Source organism: Ostrea edulis, chromosome 7 (assembly GCF_947568905.1).
Source record: "Ostrea edulis chromosome 7, xbOstEdul1.1, whole genome shotgun sequence".
Lineage (NCBI taxonomy): Eukaryota > Metazoa > Mollusca > Bivalvia > Ostreida > Ostreidae > Ostrea > Ostrea edulis.
In genome coordinates, this window is record NC_079170.1 from 75,347,331 (window position 1) to 75,367,544 (window position 20,214).

Here is a 20,214-nt window from a genome sequence, read left to right on the forward strand (position 1 = left end):
AGAGTGGTGTTTAACAAATTAAGTTTTTGAATGACTGATCACTAGATATGAATATTTCACTAGATATGAATATATCAAACCAATGTGTGAATGAAATCAAATCGTGTCACTGCATAAAATATCAAGTAGTTGAAGGTCGTCTCAGAATATTTTTTCTCATTCAGTAATTTTAAAATAAATCCTGCCTAAAAAATAGACAAGGGTCGGCTTTTAAAGGAGCTCAATTTATGTCCATGGGAATTGCAAAGACTTAATAAATATTGCCAATACGTAATTAAAACATATTTATTTATAAGTCCCATAGTGCCTGTGAGTAAAATACGAATGGTATTTAACGAAATGAAATATTGATGATTTATCATCAGGTGTGACTGATTCCGAGTTCCATTTTATATGAAACAGGAGTCGTGTAATGATCTTTAAACTGAGTATTAAATTCCACATGAGAGATGGTGTGTATATATCGCAATTGATTTGATACACAAGAACTTGTTCTGCATATGATCAGTTTTAAATCGAGACAGGCTATTGATAAACAAGTTGATGATGCAGGGTTACAACAGTCTCGTGTTAAGTCAGCATTTTGCAAATTCTATTGTCGTTATTACGATGTAATTTGCAAAGAGAACCTATATTCTGGACAAATGCTATCTGATGTTTCATGAAGATTATTAGACTTTTATTGACACACTGAATTTGACTGCAGAAAACTACTTTTATCAGATCAAAAGATAGAGTTCACGCTGGGTGTGGCCTGTCGACAGGAGATACTTCATCCTCATAGGTACCTGATCCCACCTCTGGTATATTCAGGGGTCTGTGTTTGGGTAACTTTCTAAGTTTGTATTGGTTTTAAAAGTTATGAGACTGATCACTGTTCATTATCCCCACCCTTCAAATCATTGTTAATGGTTGAAAAACCATACATTGTAATTGATTTTGTTAAGAAAGATTGCAGATCCATTACAATGTGAAACTTATACGGTACTAATTTCGATGCACCAGATGCGCATTTCGACAAATAATGATGCGCAAAGTAATAATAATAAACGCAATGAGTCCCAAGAAGGACGAATTAACAAGTCATTGGGAGCAGTCCGGGTTGTTTTATACATTCATCAATTTAATTAATGCAATATGGATTGAAATTGGAGGAATTTGAGTCGTGTTCGAAATATGTCCCTTCTAAAGTAGAATTTATCGGTTAAAACTAGCAATAGAGGAGATCTGTTCAATAACATTGTTTTTTGTGTCAAACACGATCGCTGTTCCATCCTAAATGATGTAATATGCATGCAACTATGTTTAATACAAATATCAAGGCTAACTGTCATTCAAATGATGTATATTCCTCCATTTCATGTTTATTCTAGACTACTATAGTGATACTTGATCACATAAGTGCAAACAGTTTGTAAATGTGTAACATGTTTCCAGCTGTCATACATAGAATGAAAGGTGAAGATAGCGAACAGTGACTAATCTCGTAATTCCTATAAGCAATACAAAATAGAGAGTTGGGCAAATACCGACTGACACACCAGTCTAGAAATCGTTGCTATAGGAGGTGTTAGCTATTTCAATTTTAGGGAAGCAGTAAAATTGATATCATAGAAAAAAATTAAAAACTACTATCAGTCTAATTGTCCTTTTTGCATATAACAATTAGTTAGACTTCCTATCTGGAATAATACCATTTTTTCATAAGAAATGATTTCTTTCGAAAGAAGTACTGAAATCTATGAATATTCTATGAATGAAAAAGTGAAAATAACGAACAGGGATCAACCTTATAATTCCAATAACGAATACGAAATTTAAAGTAGGGCAGATACGGACTTCTCGACACGAAAGAGATGGAATCAGGTGTCTAAAAGGAATACGCATCCCTGTTGACCGGTCACTTCCGTCATGAGCCCTGTATATTGTTCATGCAAACGGCAAAATAATTAGTTAAAATCAGTAGTTTGTTATCCTATCAGATTTGCATCCTCTCTTTGCAATTATTTCAATTAACGAGGATTTGTTTCTAATATTAATAAAGTCGACTATATTGAGAATAGTGGCACTTAGTAAAACGTTCAACATGATTGTTAAGTCTCCAATTGTCGACAGTTGGTGCAGCGGAATTTTCTAAAGGTCTTTTTTTGTCGATACAAGGTTTTGACTTTCCGGATCTACGATTTTATTCTGATATCCGTCTCCTAGAACAGGATCTAGGATTGGGCAACGTAGAGATTATGTATCGAATACCTAAAAAAAACACCAGAAACATGTGCATAAAACTCCGCAGCACTTCATATACATATTGATTATAGTCAACAATATAAAAGATGACATGAGAAATGATTTTATTGTCACCTGGAAAAAGGTAAGCTGTTCAAAAATTCCAATGTTTCGATACAGTTAGTTAAATAAGGAAGTGAAAATGAAATATGTTGTCATTTGATTAGTTGTATGTATTATTTGAAATATGTCCGGATATTAAAAATACTTCAGTAAATCGTAAACTAGCATTAAATTAAGACGTATGTTCATGATTGTTGTTAATGGGGTTGCAATTGTTATCGACATTGTCTACGTAATTTTTGGTGATCAGATTTTCTGATAGTCTGTAGGAATTATACTCCTTAATTAATCTGCTGGGTTTTTGTGACAGAGAGTATCGGCGACTTTTCATCTGTTAATAATATATTTTCCACCGTCAACTTTCAATATTTATGCAGCGATATTCCGACAGGGGATGGTTGCTCCTCCTATGTACCTGGTCCCACATCTTCTGTGCACAGGGGTCTGTCTTGGCTCAACTCTATTTTGTATTCATTGTGAGAGTTTTAGAATTGGTCGATTTTCTTTGTCATCGCTTTTCATTTTTAAATCTAGTAAGATTAAATCAGCATTGACATCTTATTCAAAAGAATGGCATTTGTTATATTACTTCTTCTGGTGCACAAAATTAATAATAGTGAATTAAGGTGGATCGATCCTCATGTGACTTATCAATAATAATAGTTAAAAGAGCAAAAACTGTATTAATTTCCATTCAATATAGTTAAATTTAAACAATAACCATAGAAAATGTGTATTTTGCCACATTTTTTAAAGATGTCAGACATAAAAAAAACCGGAAGGATATGTTAAAATCAGAATATCACACATTTTCGCTGTACAGAATAATTAAAATAGAGAAAATCTTGTTGAAATGACAAATTTTAAATGTCAACAGTTTAGAAAAAACTGTTAATTCATAAATATCATATGTAAAGATTAATTGTAGATATTAGGAAAATCATGCATAATAGACATGCAGTGGAAGAAATACCAGCATAGGAGTTATTGCCCTTGACAACATTTTTTTAATTATAAAGATTTTATTATCTATAGAAAATATACACTTTTTAAATATCAATAGTTTACCAATTTTTTTTATTTTATGCAGTGAATAAAATTCCTCTCAAGATATATTTCTTTCATGCACAAAGTTTAATTTGATAAAGATTTTTGCAAAAACCTATGACATCACACGAGGATCGATTAACCTTAAAAGGGCGTCAGTTAGTTTGAAAATTCCATATACATGGATTTCTTTGGGAAGTACATACACTTTGTGCAGTAAAACTCTACCTAACGTGAATAAATATGTATTTAACTGAGTCATTTCAAAAAGATGAGTAAACAGATCAAATACAGATACATTGAACATGAAATTCTCGTAGAAACATGTTTTTTTTTATTGCAATACCAATGCACTACCGGTAATTCATATTTACATATAAACACACATATACAGTTGCTTTTAATTATAAATAGTTGCAACTGTAACGCATCCAACGAATTAGACTGTATGATGTATGAAGATGTACATTATATATTGTACATATTGTACTGTAAATCTGTGTACAGGTGATTAATATGTTGGTTTTAAACCAAACTGAAACTTCTATTATTTTCAGGATCAAGGTTTGTCACTATCAGAAGATGAACGGTCTCACACTTAGACATTGGATTCTCCTCATCTGCTCCATTTCTGTCATCTCAGCAGGTTTGATTTTTTACAACCGAATAGTCAAAATGTATCAAATGTTGAATGATGTAGGTTTTTTCAATCCAATGCATAATTTCTCTCTGATAATGTGATTTTATATAACCCGGGGAGGGGGGGGGGGGCTATATAGGATTATTCTATTGCATTATTCCACCAAGTGTAAAACTTATACGGTACCAATTTTGATGCACCAGATGCGCATTTCGACAAATAATGTCTCTTCAGTGATGCTCAACCGAAATGTTTGAAATCCGAAAAAGCAATGAATTTTTAGAGCTATTATAGCCAAAAACAGCGTGCCAAAAAGTGGAGTCAAATTCGTCTAAGGATAAGACCTATGCATGAGGGAGATAATCCTTAATTTTGAAATGAATTTCTAAATTTATAACAGCAATTAAATATGCATCCGTATTTTCAAGCTAGTAACGAAGTACTTGGTTACTGGGCTGTAGAGACCCTCGGGGACTAACAGTCCACCAGCAGATTCCTCGACCCAGGGGTCATAATGTAAAACTTATACAGTACCAATTTTGATGCACCAGATGCGCATTTCGACAAATAATGTCTCTTCAGTGATGCTCAACCGAAATGTTTGAAATCCGAAAAGGCAATGAATTTTTAGAGCTATTATAGCCAAAAACAGCGTGCCAAAAAGTGGAGTCAAATTCGTCTAAGGATAAGACCTATGCATGAGGGAGATAATCCTTAATTTTGAAATGAATTTCTAAATTTATAACAGCAATTAAATATGCATCCGTATTTTCAAGCTAGTAACGAAGTACTTGGTTACTGGGCTGTAGAGACCCTCGGGGACTAACAGTCCACCAGCAGATTCCTCGACCCAGGGGTCATAATGTAAAACGTATACGGTACCAATTTTGATGCACCAGATGCGCATTTCGACAAATAATGTCTCTTCAGTGATGCTCAACCGAAATTTTTGAAATCCGAAATAATAATGAAGTTTTAGAGCTATTATAGCCAAAAACAGCGTGTCAAAAAAGTGGAGTCAAAGTCGTCTACGGATAAGAGCTATGCATCAGGGAGATAATCCTTAAATTTGAAATGAATTTCTAAATTTTATAACAGTATTTAAATATACACCCGTATTTTCAAGCTAGTAACGAAGTACTTGGCTACTGGGCTGTAGAGACCCTCGGGGACTAACAGTCCACCAGCAGATGCCTCGACCCAGAGGTCATAATGTAAAACTTATACGGTACCAATTTTGATGCACCAGATGCGCATTTCGACAAATAATGTCTCTCCAGTGATGCTCAAACAAAATCTTTGAATTCCAAAAAAACAATGAATTTTTAGAGCTATTAATGCAAAGTGCTGATAAACTGTAATGTAAAACTTATACCGTACCAATTTTGATGCACCAGATGCGCATTTCGACAAATAATGTCTCTTCAGTGATGCTCAACCGAAATGTTTGAAATCCAAAACAACTATGAAATTTTGGAGCCGAAATGTTTGAAATCCAAAATAACTATGAAGTTTTGTAAAGAAAAGAATTTGGTATCATCTTAAATGTAAATGTCATAGAAATCAGATCAAAATGAAATGGTGTTCTATAGTTCTGCGTTTGTCCCATAAATTAAAAACAACGTTGATAGTCCCATATTACAGGTACGCCTTTAACTCTCCTGGCGTATTTCGATGTTACACAGTAGTGATAACATGTTTTGATTCTCTTTCCATTACATGCACTGGGTTTTGAGACTGTTAATGTTAATCTCAAATAATCTAAAGAGGTTCACACCTGAGATTTGGTGTAATGTAAATTTTATGGGGAAGTGTATTTTTGATTTCTGCATTGAAGGACAATCAGATAATTAAAAAGAAAAACTGGGGTTGCAACACTTGTTATTGAGATACGGTGTTCTAAACATAACCTTTTTGCACTTAAAATTTATTCAATTGGACTTGATTTGTCTGTTGGTGTCAACACAACATAAGCAAAGCAGATCAATCATTACATAAAAAAGATAAATAAGCATGTCTTCTAACACTACAGATAAAAAGGTATACCAAAATCCAGGACTAAGGGCCCACCTTAAAAGGACGTTGTAGGAGTAATGTCAATTTCTAAAATTATACATAATAGGTCTGGTCATAATATTTAAAATGGAGCAAAAATGTGGGGATTGGAAATCAATCGTTTGAATTATTGCCGAAAATACTGAATTTCCATGCAAAAATTTCGAATAAATTTTAAATTACGTTTTATAAGAATCAATGTTTTGTTTGGAAATATATATCAACCGAGTTGATGAATAACTAGTTCCAGGTCTCATTTACTTCTATCATAAATCATAAAACTGAAATACCTGTATATGAGTATAAAAATAGACGATATATTGGATGAAACAGAAACTATAATACCATGCAGGTTTAGAACTTTGTGATCAATGAATCGTTCCGCCATAAAATGTAGTCCCTGCAAACGCTTTCAAAATTTGAATTGATACAAAATTGTTCAACTGGATAAGGTTCAACAAGAGATGTCATAAATTTGCACCAATGGGATCAGTATTGAACCAGTAAATACTTAGGTGTATCATCCTGCGCAGTTGTGCTCAAAATATCCGGAGCTAATTTCCTTAAAAATCAAAATATAAACACAATCAGTAAAAGGTGGATATTTTAAAAGGACAATGTTAACATCCCAGCAATGTCAGAAACTCCAAAATGTACAGAATAGATAGCTAAGTTCTTATAGTTGAGTTATTTTCATGTTTTAAGGTATATATTCCTGATAATCATAGTCAACACAAAGTAATTATTGCTAATTGTTTACACATGTATCTTAATCAGGATATTTTTATTTCAGAGATGATAAGATTTTGCACTTTACTATTATATGTGATACATGTACATGGTAAGAGTAGATAGAAAATATGAGTGAAGCAGTCTTACAGTCAAAAGACATATATCGCTGTTAAAAAATAGTTACTTGTGAACTTCAGAAGCTGTTGGTGTTTGTTAAATCAAATTTCGAAAGGTTTTCGATATTAGCTCCTAAAAAGTGGGTGCTTTCAATTAAATAACTTTTGAAACCCATATAGATACACCGATGAACTTGACACACAACATGGCCTACCACTTTTGAATGAATCTAGGAGAATATTTATCATTCATAACCATTTTAAATTGTGAAGTCATTTGCTCACATCGGATGTTTACAACAGTCAAGTAAATGCCCAAACCAATCGAATTTTATCGATTTCCGGGAAAAGCATAGAGTTTCGCCAACATTAAAAAAGATGAAGATAACGAACAATGATCAATCTCATAACTCCTATAACCAATGCAAAATAGATAATTGGGCAAACACGGACCCCTGAATACACCAGAGGTGGAATCATGTGACTAGGAGGAGTAAGCATCCCCTGTCGACCGGTGACACCCGAAAATTATTTTTCGAATATCTATAGCTGTGGTAAGTGATATCCATCTAAAGTCAAAATAAACCTGCTTTGGCAAACTGCCATTAGCTAAGGCGACCTGACATGTTTCTTTCGCAATGCAAGGAAGTGATTAAAATAATCATGATTAGACTATAGTTATTTTTATTCTTATTGACGTTGACAATGGTGATATAGAGATAAGGACAAACGAGAAATGTGACACGATTATATTCTATTGATTCCTCTTACAACATAGAAATTAAAACAAGAAACACATCTGCACCATGTCTCTTATAATCGTGTACACGTATTGTTAGTCGTATATTATCGGTCGATCACTGTGTTATGGTAGATTTTCAATTAAAATATCCATACATAATGTCAGACAGGATCATTTCAGCTCCTTCATCGTTAACCTCCCAAATTCCTGCAGCAATATTGCATTATCAATTGTATATGGTGTTTATATCTCTCAACTGATTCGATACGCATGAGCTTCCTCTGCGTATGGTAAGTTTTTAAAGGCAGGTTATTGACAAACAAGTTGATGGTGCAGTGGTTTGCAAGAATCTCGTTTAAAGTCAGCATTTTGAAAATTCTATGGTCGTTATAACGATCTAGTTTGCCAATACAACCTATCATTGGGCTAAATGCTGTCTGACGTGTTTCATACCTATAGAGAGACCGTTCTTGGCTAACTGATTTTGACTACGGAAAACTCTGTTTACCTTATCTAGATATGGGCTCGCAGCTGGTATGACCGGTTGACAGGGAAGTTTTGCTCCTCCTGGACACCTGATCCTACCTTTGGTGTATTCAGAAGTCCGTGTTGTCCAACTATCTATGTTATGTTGCTTATAAGAGTTAAGAGATTGATCACGCAGGTACGTTAAGGCAAGAAGGCAGGTAATGAAAATCTTTACTGGGAAACAATGTGACGTTAACTTTCGATTTTATTTATGCTTACTCCTCCTAGGCACCTGATTCCACCTCTGGTGTGTCTAGGGATCCGTGTTTGCCCGACTATCTATTTTGTATTGCGAGTAGGAGTTATGAGCTTGATCACTTTTCGTTATCTTCACCTTGCATTGATCATTGTTCGTTATCTTCATCTTCCATTTATGTAAATTCTATTTATGCATATTATCTAGGCATAAAAAACCATGCAGCTACTAAGATCAAAAGAAATGCGAAATGTTATACTGTTGTCATGTACTAGTTGTGTCTGATCAATATGAAAGTAAATTGATGACGTCATAACTATACATCGAGTAGCATGTAAATATCGATAAAATGTAGATTATTTGAAATATATGACATGGGACACGGATATATGGAATGTATATGTGAAATACTGATAATTTATTGATACTATGGAGGTATGTTGATTTCATTCATTGACAATTTTGTCTAAAGGAACAAACCTTCACTTTAGCGTGTCGATCCGATTTTGCCTCAGTCATACACTGATGTAAAACTGCAAAAGTAACACAATACACCGCATACTTTTAAAGACGTTTCATATAGTGTGTCAAAGGTTATAAATTAATGTACACGGTAATTACTGATAGAATCGTCTCTTATGAAATTTTTAAAGAAAACTGCATATCATCAGTGTAGAATGTAAAACATAGGCTAGATGGTTTCGTGTTTTGATATTTAATAATAATTTTCTACTGAAAGCTGCATGATTCTATCAGCAATTCTGATAAACTATGGGTGTTTTACTGTCATCCTCGTCAGTTAGACCAATGTTTTAACACTGGGGTAATTTATTACTTTTCCATTTTCTATTAAGGTGCATTAGTGATCTATTTACAACAGTCATGCAATGACTTCATACGAACGCACATCCTTGTCATGTTAAAAGTCTTTTCGTGTACACAACCAAATCTTTCTTTTTTCAAGTAAGTAGCTCTCTTCCTCGGTGTAGGACAACTTTAAAGAATATGCAGTTTACGTGCATAAATGGAGTATGATCTGCCTTAACATAACCGTTCAGTGTTCGTTATCTACACCTCCCATACATTATTGTTGCAATTAATTGAATATATGATCATCTGCATATGTTTACGGCAAAATCAATTGTGATGATGGAACAAAAACCAACTGAACACAAAACATAAAATATCAGACTTAAGTCCAAGTTTCAACTTCGCTTCATATAGAAATCCAAGCATATCTTTCTCTCTCGCTTTTTAGACTGGGTCACGTGACCCCGTCTATTAGTTTACTGTCAGTCGAGGCCTCAAAACGGAAGCCGTGCCGAGAACACATGAATTGAATCTACGTGGAAGAAAAGAGTGCATAAATTGCGCTGATAATTTTGTATATAGATTTGAAAAAATATAAGATCAATATTTTGGGAAAAAAAACATTCTTTTTATTTTTCATTGATTTATTAGATGAATTTGAATTATCTTTCAAACAGAAACGGTTGTTGTTTTTCATGAGCAAATATTCTTACTTTTTTTACATCCGGGCTTTTTTACGGACGAAACCGAGAATATGCTAAATATATCCGGAGTTTGTCGTGTTATTTATTCTATGCACGTAAAAAAAAGTTTTAATGCAAGCTAACAATATTACCCCCCCCCCTACAACTGTACAGGCGAGTTCTTTTGGACGTTTTTCTTATCTATTTTGAGGTCAAAATATCAAAGTCGCTTTTCACTATATACTGTATATTTGAGCTTGCCTCTAACTTTTATACATGTACTTGCTGGTACATGTTTATAAGACTTCAAATCCTGATGATATTCAAGATTCATGTTGCTTTTGAAATCCAAAAGTCAAGGTCATTATCACACTAAATACCTATTGCGGCCATTCAAAGCTTCATACTTATAATATACGTGCATGTTTTTACTTCGTGAATGCAAGTATGCATAATTTTCCAAACTGCAACTCGGACATACGCATCTTTGATACATAATATTTTGAAATTATATAATTTACAGATCTTTATATTATATTATATAAAACAAGATGTCTGGCTTGTGGACTTGTATATGTATGATTGACTATCACATGTATATATCTTTCATTGCATAGGAAACTTCTAATCCTAATGTGTGTCAACAAATTTGAAATTATGTAAATGATTTGTTAAAATGTTTTCAATTTACATGTACATATTTACAGTTCTAGTAGTTTAGACAATATTTTATGCCCCCGAGATCGAGGATCAGGGGCATTTTGTTTTTGTCCTGTCTGTCATTCTGTAATTCTGTCATTCTGTAATTCTGTCTGAAACTTTAACCTTGCTAATAAATTTTGAACAGTAAGTGACAGACTTTGATATTTCATTTGAGTATTTCTTGTGACAATACCTTCTTGTGGGTATCAACATTTTTAACCCTGTGACCTCCAATTTGTAGTTTAGCCTACTTTTTCAAAAATTTAACATTGCTAATAATTTTTCGACAGCGAGATAGAGCTTTGATATTTCACATGAGTATTCCTTGTGACAAGACCTTTCCTTCTGTACTATACCTTTCGACCTTGACATTTGACCTACTTTTAAAAAGATTGACATTGGTCATAACTTCTAAATGGTAAATATTAGAGCTTTCATTTTGCACTTGAGCATTTCTTGTGACAAGATCTTGGTACCAAGATATTTGTAGTTGTGACCTTGGCCATCTTCGGAATTGGCCAATATCGGGGGCATTTTGTGTTTCACAAACACATCTTGTTTTATACAAGTTTGGAGTGTTTACATGTCCATCTCATTATAACCTTTTTTTGTGATACTGAAAATAGCGATGCAAACCCAGCATGGCAATTTATTTAACCCTGATCAGACATCAGTCTGTATTATTAACTCAAAATCTCACATTGCAACAGTATTATATTCTTTACACAATAATAGTTCACTGTTCTATATCGATATTATTACTATTCAACAGTAATGCTTTTACAATTGTTAATTCTCCAGATACTGATATATGCATACTACTCTAAAATGCCTGAATTCACAGCACTTCATGTTATATTGTTTCACTTGAGAAGACAGTTGTCTGACTTGTGGACTTGTTTATTTATATGTTGGACTGTAACATGTAAATATTTTTCATTGCATGGGAAACTTCTAGCCCAAATGTGTGTCAAAAATTTGAAATTACTGTTACCAATTTTGTTACAATGTTTACAATTTACATGTTCTTGTTTACAGTTTTAGTAATTTAGAAAATTTTCTTTACTAAAGAAAGAATTGGAGTGTATACATATCCACTTGATTTTAACCTGTCATGTGTTATTGACAGGTTGTATTGTGCAATTCCAAAGTATGTCAAAAACACGAAAAGGAAGTTGCAAGTTAATCTGGAATTCAAGACCTATGTCTGATTAAAGTATTTGTCTGGAAAGTTTTCATATGAATTGTCATATTAGCATAACTGCACCATTTCTGAAAGTTATGCATTGGACAATTTGACCCTGTTTTTCAGTCCTTTCAGTACTTTGATTTATGGTTTGCGTGTAAAATTTATTCGGATTCTGAACAGACCTATGACATATTGGCGTAAGGAACAATATGCCATATGAGGAATACAAGAAATAGAAATAGGCAAACAAGGAATCCTCGACAAACCAAAGGTGTGATCAGGTGTCTGGGATGAATAAGCATCCCCTGTCGACCGCCGACACCAGCCCCGAGCCCTATATCTTGATCATGTAAACGGAGTCATCCGTAGTCAAAATCAGTGTGACAAGAATGTTCAAACAGTCGGTACGAAACACGTCAGACAGCATTTGACACAATAATGATTGGTATTCAAATCAAATATGTGGTTTTTATAATATTGAAAATCTTTCCAATGATGAATATTATATCATATATTTCTTTTCAGTGAAATGGCCAAGAGGGACGTATACTTTGGTTAAACCAAAGAGCGGATGTCCCTCGGGGTGGCTGCAAGGATGGCGATACCAGGACAATGAAGATGATTCTAACCAGAACCGCGTAACATACGGACATCACTTCTTTGGTAAATAGTAGCTTCTATACAGGCATTCTTAGTAAACAAACTCATGAACGTGCATAAGAATATATTTTATCTTAAATACAACGGGGAAATGTTGTTTCTATATAGATCAGACATACATCAGAATATATATACAAGTACAAAACATTTATAGATGCAGAATTTGCTACATTTGTATGTTGGGCATGTAAATTATTTCAGATATGGTAGATACAAATGTACCATGCATAATGCAAATCTATTACGTTAGAAAATGAATCTGTTTATCCAGGCATCAGTGGGTCCTCTCCCAACTATATGAATGTATCTTACTGCACCAAGGATCTCGATGATTGTAATTCCGAAGGTCAGTGGCCCAGTGGGAACTACTGTATTCTGAAGCATGGAAACACATGTCCTATTGGAGGTAATTGAACATGATCTATTTCTTACTATTCATTTTTTTTCAATGCACTTTTACGGTCCATTGCAAATCCGTAAACGATGAGTAAATGCTTACTTCTCATGGGTACTGGCAACTGTTTTACTTATCCATTACTTGATTGATGAAAAGTGGAAAATCTGCAGGATTGTTAGTTCATTATTATCGAAAGGTACCCCTAAATATAACATGTATTAGTGATAGGAATATATGTTTTAAGTCTTCACAACACTCGGTTTGTAATTCAAGCTTTCCGGAGTGGAAGCGTTTTTTGGGATGACGAAGACAATAACAATATAAACCGTGCTGGAGGAGAACTACCGAGTGGAAGTTTTGGCAGGAATACAAGAATTAACTACTGTTGCAGGTACATCTTAAAGCCTGTGCATAAAGAAAATAGAGCATTGTATTTATGATTTTATTTGTCCAAAGGCTCATTGATACATTTCTAAAGTTCATTATTAAAGAAAATAGTCTTTGATAGTCCCCATTTTTAACCTATATCAAACACAAGTAAAGTTATTACTGCACTATACCCCAACCTATCGATGGATGTGTGTTTCCCTGTACTATATAAAATATTTTGATATAACAAGCAGCAACCATCTCATAATTTCTATAAAAATTGAAAAAAGGATAACTGTGGATCCCTGGATACACTGGAATTGTATCGGGTGTGTTGTAGGACGTTCAAAACTTTATGTATTAGAAGACATTTGTTCAGATCAACTTTTGTTGAATTTCAGAAATGACGGTTCCTACTCAACAAGAATTCGACTTCCAAAAACCAAGCCGTTTTATCTGTTGAGATATACCAGTTACTGCCAACGTGTTGAGGGAATGTACTTCAGAGAAGAAACCGTGTATACTGATGATGAGGACGACAACAATATCAATAGCGTGTCCGGAAGTCATCCATTTGGACCGGTTAGCGGAGGAAGGAACCACAAGCTTTACTATTGTTACTATTGGTCACATTAATAAAGCACTGTCTCATGACAGTAATAATTCTGAACCAGAATTCTATATGAAGTCAAACATTATTTCAGAGGATAGTAGCAACAATACTAATAACACAATCAAGTATCAAAACACTTTCTTGAATTCAAATTTGAGTGGTTTGTTTTCAAGTTTATGGGTATCGCTTTAGTTTTAAACCTTTGAAATCAAGGTGGTTATGAATTAATTTACCTGATTTTTCGCTTCATTTAGTATCGAGTAGATCATACTTCTGAAGAGATTTAAAACTGATCATACACAGAACAAACTCTTGCATATCGAATCAGTTGATAAGTAAAAACACAAAATAGAGGTGATAATGGAATATCGCTACATGAATATGAGAAGTTAAAGATGGAGTAACTGAAACCATCTCCCTTGTCATAAGGTTGAGTTGTTACTTTGCCGTCAATAGCATTTTCAAAAAAATATCTAAATACATATAGATTTGGAAGACTCCGTGGTGTATTTTATCCCACAGTTGTAATTCACAGAGATACATAAAATCACCAGAATGTTTATTTATTACTCATGGGAACTAGTGGTAGTTTTTTCTTCATATCTTATTTCTATGTGATTAAATTTCGTTTTATACGCATCTTCAAGAATAGGAAAAAGAGGGAAAATTTCCAAACCTTTATTGGCATATGATGAGTAAAAGCATGTATCAACATTACACAGAGTGTGAAACGTCCCTTCCACAACCGATAAAATGAACATGATGCACTGCATGAAAACTATTTTCTCATGGTAAGGAAACTGTGCATGAAATATGCGGTAACTCGAAGGACACATCGCATATCTCCAAAGTATTCAAAATTATATGTACTTGTCTTTCTTATGCTTATAGTCATTAATTCTAATAGTTCATTCACCGAAGTATTTAGATAATTAGCCACAATACGGATTTAAATCGAAGCCCTTATTTCAAAAAGTATTGTTAATTAAATGTGCCGTTTTTCGATGAACTGACTGTGAAAGTACTGTGATATATTTCGAGAAAAAAAATCAGTTTTAGGGGCCTATTTTATTCACATTGGACAACATTTAAATACACGTTGACAAATTCCGCGAGCCTTATATATTTTAGCAATGTAAATACTCCAATAAAGCGTGGAAAGCGAGTATGAAATGGTAATATTGCAAGTAAATAATGTTTAGTTGGTTCGCTGTCTACAAACTATTTGATGATATTATTCCTTTGCATATTTGTAATTGGCGTTGTTTTTCTAAGATAGACAGTTCAATTATGGCTGATTTTGACTACGGATAACTCCGTTTACCTGATCAGGATATAGGGTTCAGGACGGGTGTGACCGGTTGACAGGGATGTTACTCCTCCTAGGTGCCTAATCCCACTGCTGGTGTGTTCAGGGGTCCGTATTTGCCCAACCAACTATATTGTATTGCTTATAGGAGTTATCGGATTGATCACTGTTCGTTATCTTCATTTTTCATTAGAGAAATTATGATACGTTACATTATTGTCAACTAGGCCTAGCTACTATCACGGATGCATTTCGGGAAAAAACAAAAAACACAAATCAATAAAATTGCTCAAATTTAAAGTGGAAATCAAAATATTGCATTTTTATAAAGCAAACTTATTATTATTATTACTACTATTATTATTGAATTGTGATTTAAACGTCGTTAAAACGTGGAAGCACGGCGTTATACCGCCCGAAAGATGTTATGACTTCAAGGAGGCATAATTCTATAGTTCAATGAAAGGCGAAGATAACGAACAATGATCAATCTCATAACAATACAAAATAGATAATTGGGCAAACACGGACCCCTGGGTGCACCATAGGTGGGATCAGGTACCTAAGAGGATTAAGCATCATCTGTCGATCAGTTACAATCGCCACGAGTCCTTTGAAGTAAGGAAATACAATATTTTATCATTTATAATTAAAAGTTCAATTATTCTGTATCTTTATTTTTTTTTAAACTACGAGTTGGTGGAAACTGGGAGCAAAAGTTATATGTTGTTACAAAGTGAAGGTCAGTTGATCCAAAGGGGTGTTGAATTTGAAGAACAGACCAGAGTGTATGTTTTGTTGTAGGCAGAGTAGTGCTTAGCTCCGCTATATACATTTTTGCAGTTTATTTGGGTCTCTGTCAAAACGGTATTTCAAAAAGTACTTAGACAAAGGTGACTGGGTGGTTTGGTGGGTTTTTTCAAGGGTAACTCCCATGCTTCAACAAATATTATCCACGTCCTTTTTCTCACAGTTTCTTTCGAAAAATTAGGGGAGGGGATTGCAGTCTAAATCCTTTCTACTGACAACTAGTACACCCTTAAGCGGCACAAAACTCCGCAATGCAATGATATTTACAACCTGTTAACGTTATAATTTTTTTCTCGATTAAATCTAATCTGTTTATCAAATGGCTAATAGATGTCTTCAAACAAGAGAGCGCATATGACGTCATACATAAAGGTGCGAAAAATAGCAAAAGTAATTATGCATATCGCAAGATTTGAATTTTATAGCTTTCAAATTCGGAAAGTGCACAAATTATACCTCGCATTGGGTCAAATGCTGTCTGACGTGTTTCATACTGATTGTTAAGCCGTTCATGACACACTGATTTTGACTGCGGATAACTCCGTTTACCTGATCAGGATATGGGGCTCACGGCGGGTGTGACCGGTCAACAGGGGATGCTTACTCCTCCTAGGCACCTGATCCCACCTCTGGTGTGTCCAAGGGTCCGTGTTTGCCCAACTATCTATTTTGTATTGCTTATAGGAGTTATGAGATTGATCACTGTTCGTTATCTTCACCTTTCATTAAAACACATTTAAAGTAGATGTAAACATGAAAAACATTACTTTTGCTGAAAAAGAAGGGAAAAGTTTACAAACACGTGTTGTGTCCATTAAGAAAACAAATGGTTTACGCAAGGTTTCAGTTACAAGGGTTTACGGGCTGTGTAAACCTAGGCCGTCCACGATTTCAGGTAGATAAATAAAAAGAATTACATAAGGTGGGCAATAGCAAAAGAGAACAATAACAAAACAATAACAAAAATGAATATGAATTCGCTTACCACTAGAACTACACCATGTCATTTACATTGTAGATGAGCTCTATTGATCAAGAGCACATGTCTTATTTTGCTCCGAACTTAACATTCATTGGCAATCCTAAACAAAACAAAAACATGTCGTGAACAGTGTAAATACGTCTGCAGATTTAGTGTAGTTTTAGTGCTAGGTGATCAAATTTTCACATTTTATATGCTACAAAAGACCCAATATGCCAATTTTAGCAAAACCTGATACAGAGTATGTTTGGGTGGGAGATATTTGAATTTGTGCAAACGAAGACCATACTGCCTCTCCCTTCCAAAGGGAGTTAATAAATAAAAGGCAAAACAGATCTTCACAAAACCAATGAGCCAAGCAAAAAAGGTGTAGAAGCTTCATGATATGAAATGAAAACTCCCGTTTTCTCCAGACTACAACGAATAAGCCGGGGGCAGCGATAGGGGATTCAATTTTACATGGAGATATATACACACAAAAATTGTAAAAATATTCTTGTCAAGAACAGTGTTTAGTTATGTCTGATACGCAAGCATCGTCAGAAAGTAAAAATCAAAATTTCAAATCTTGGCCATCGAGGGTATGGCGTGGACATAATAGGGAAACAAGAATATATTTGAAAAGAATATCTTTATTCCCGTCATGACCCTATGATGATACACGAACTACGGACTCTCCCACCGAGGTCTGTATTTGCATCAGTTAATGACGAAATAGTGATGTAAATGTGCATTTTCACGGTTACGAATTGTATTAATTTCGTTAACGATGTAAATTTAAACCGGCGAACATAAAGTGGCAAGAAATGAAATATACAGCATATGTGATGTTCATATGTTACAGTCAAAACATTTCACGTCATTGGGCGTTTTAGAAGTTTATCGCCGCGGACGAGTCCATACATTTTTCAGCACAGACTGGGGATTTTTAAATTGAAAGCGAATGTGTTGAAATTGAATTTAGTGAGGGTTTCTTTTCCTTTAAGTAATCAAGTGTATTTGATGCATATGAAATAATCCACAATTAATCAAAATTGGCTAAGACAGTTTGTAAACCTGGTTCGAAATATCTCGCCGTATAGACAAATACCCCGAACGGGGAACGAGTTAACTTTTCAATCTGTTGAAAACTTTGTATTGAACACATTGTGAAAAACAATCATCACAAAGACAATGCATTGCCATCAAGTTAATTTATTAACATTGTTCAATCGTATACGCAGCCAAACAATCATTAGCCAGTGCAGCAACAGGATGAGGCCAAAAAGGAAAAGAACTTAGTAAGACTGTTTCATAGATTGTTTTCTCTGAAAGGTGTACATAACGAACAGCGAACAATTATGATTTATTTTTGGATCCGACAAATTATGATACGTTACATTCTTGACAACTAGGTCAGGCTACTGTTACGGGTGCGTTTCCGAAAAACAAAAAACACAAATCACTAAAAGTACTCATATTTAAAGTGGAAATCAGAATACCGTATTTTGATATAGCAATCTTATTATTATTATTATTATTGAATTGTGATTTAAAAGTCGTTAGGAAGAGGGAGCACGGCGTTATATCCCCCAAAAGATGTTTCGACTTCAATGACGCATAGTTCTATAATTCAATGAATGGCGAAGATAACAAACAATAATCAATCACATAAGAATACAAAATAGATAATTGGGCAAACACGGACCCCTAGACAACCTAAAGGTAGTATCAGGTGCCTAGGAAGAGTAAGCATCCCCTGTCGACCAATCACAACCGCTGCGAGCCCTTTCAAGTTAGGAAATGCAGTGTTTTATCATTTACAATCCAAAGTTCAATTATTTTGTATCTTTCTTTTTTTAACCACCAGTTGGTAGAAACTGGGAGCACAAGTTAAATGTTGTTACAATGTGAAGGGCAGTTGATCCGAATGTGCATTGAATTTGAAGACCAGAGCAGAATGTATCTTATGTTGTTGGCCTAGTATTGCTTAACTCCGATATATCAATTTTCTCGCAGTTTATTTGGGTCTCTGTCAAAACGGTATTTGAAAGAGTACTTGGACAAAGGTGACTTGGTGGTGTGTGGTTTTCTTTTTGTTTTTTTGTTTTTGTTTGTTTTGTTTTTTTTGTTTTGTTTTTTTTGTTTTGTTTTGTTTTTTTTTTTTTTTTTTTTGTTGTTTTTTTTTTTTTTTTTGGTTTTTGGGGTTTTTTGTTTTCTTTTCTTTTCTTTTTTTTTCAAAGGTAAATTTGTTGCTCTGATACTGCAATGTAATGCTATTTACAACCTCTTAACGTTATAATTATTTTATCGATTAAATATAATCTGTTTATCAAACGGCTAATAGATGCTTTCAAACAAGAGGGCGCATATGACGTCACACATAAAGGAGGGTAAAATAGGGAAAATAATTATCCATATCGCAAGATTTGAAATTTATAGCTTTCAGACTCGAAAATCCCCAAATTATTCCATTAAAGCACAACTAAAGTAGTCGTAGGCATAAAACAATAATTTTGCTGAAAAAATGAAAAAGTTTACAAACACAAGTTGTGTCCATTAAGAAAACAAATGGTTTACGCAAGGTTTCAATTTGGAAACTTCAAGTTTACAAGGGTTTACTGGTTGCGTAAACCTAGACCGCCCATGATTCCAGGTGGATAAACAAAAAGAATTGCATAAGATGGGCAATAGTAACAGAGAATAATAGCAAAACAACAAAGAATGAATACGAATACGCCTAGCACTAAAATTACACCATGTCACTGACATTGTAGATCAGCTCTTTGGGTAAAGAGAAAATGTCCTGTTTTCTTCCGAACTTAGCATTGATTGGCAGTCCTAAAAAACAAAACATGTCGTGAACAGTGTAAATACGTCTGTAGATTTAGTGTAGTTTTAGTGCTAGGTGATAAGTTTTTCACATCCCATCTTCTACAATAGACCCAATATGCCAGTTTCAGCTAAACTTAATACAGAGTATGTTTGGATGAGAGAGATTAGAATTTGTGCAAATAAAGACCATACCTCTTCTCCCTTCCAAAGGGAGTTAATAAATAAAAGGCAAAACAGATCTTTACAAAACCAAAGAGCCAAACTAAAAAAGAAGGTTGTGTAGAAGCTTCATGATAGGAAATGAAGATCCGTGCTTTCTCCAGGCTACCAGAAATAAGGTGGGAACAACGATAGAGAATTCAAGTTTTACTTGGAGATATATACACACAAAATTCTAATAATCTTCTTGTCAAGAAAAGTGTTTAGTTATATCTAATACGCAAGCATCGTCAGGAAGTAAAGATCCAAAGT

At 34.2% G+C, this 20,214-nt stretch overlaps 2 protein-coding genes across 3 annotated transcripts in view; one reads left to right on the forward strand and one right to left on the reverse strand.

Moving 5' to 3' along the window:
- The first annotated feature begins 2,312 nt into the window (after positions 1-2,312).
- On the forward strand, positions 2,313-13,885 carry LOC125657178 (uncharacterized). 2 transcript variants are annotated; one of them, XM_048887833.2, is made up of 6 exons: positions 2,313-2,371; positions 3,954-4,042; positions 12,315-12,452; positions 12,721-12,855; positions 13,120-13,237; positions 13,617-13,885. In XM_048887833.2, exons 1-6 carry the CDS (start codon positions 2,346-2,348, stop codon positions 13,849-13,851), a joined length of 741 nt encoding a protein of 246 aa, XP_048743790.2. In that variant the 5' UTR covers positions 2,313-2,345; the 3' UTR covers positions 13,852-13,885. The 2 variants fall into 2 exon arrangements, with proteins under 2 accessions (XP_048743790.2, XP_056001329.1); XM_056145354.1 differs by lacking the exon at positions 2,313-2,371 and adding an exon at positions 2,747-2,825.
- A 5,775-nt stretch (positions 13,886-19,660) lies between these two features.
- Positions 19,661-20,214, reverse strand: part of LOC130048779 (uncharacterized) — a 55,621-nt gene continuing 55,067 nt past the window's right edge. The window contains exon 16 of the mRNA XM_056145831.1: positions 19,661-19,749. Coding sequence (XP_056001806.1) covers positions 19,661-19,749 — 89 coding nt within the window. The remainder of the gene's footprint in view (positions 19,750-20,214) is intronic.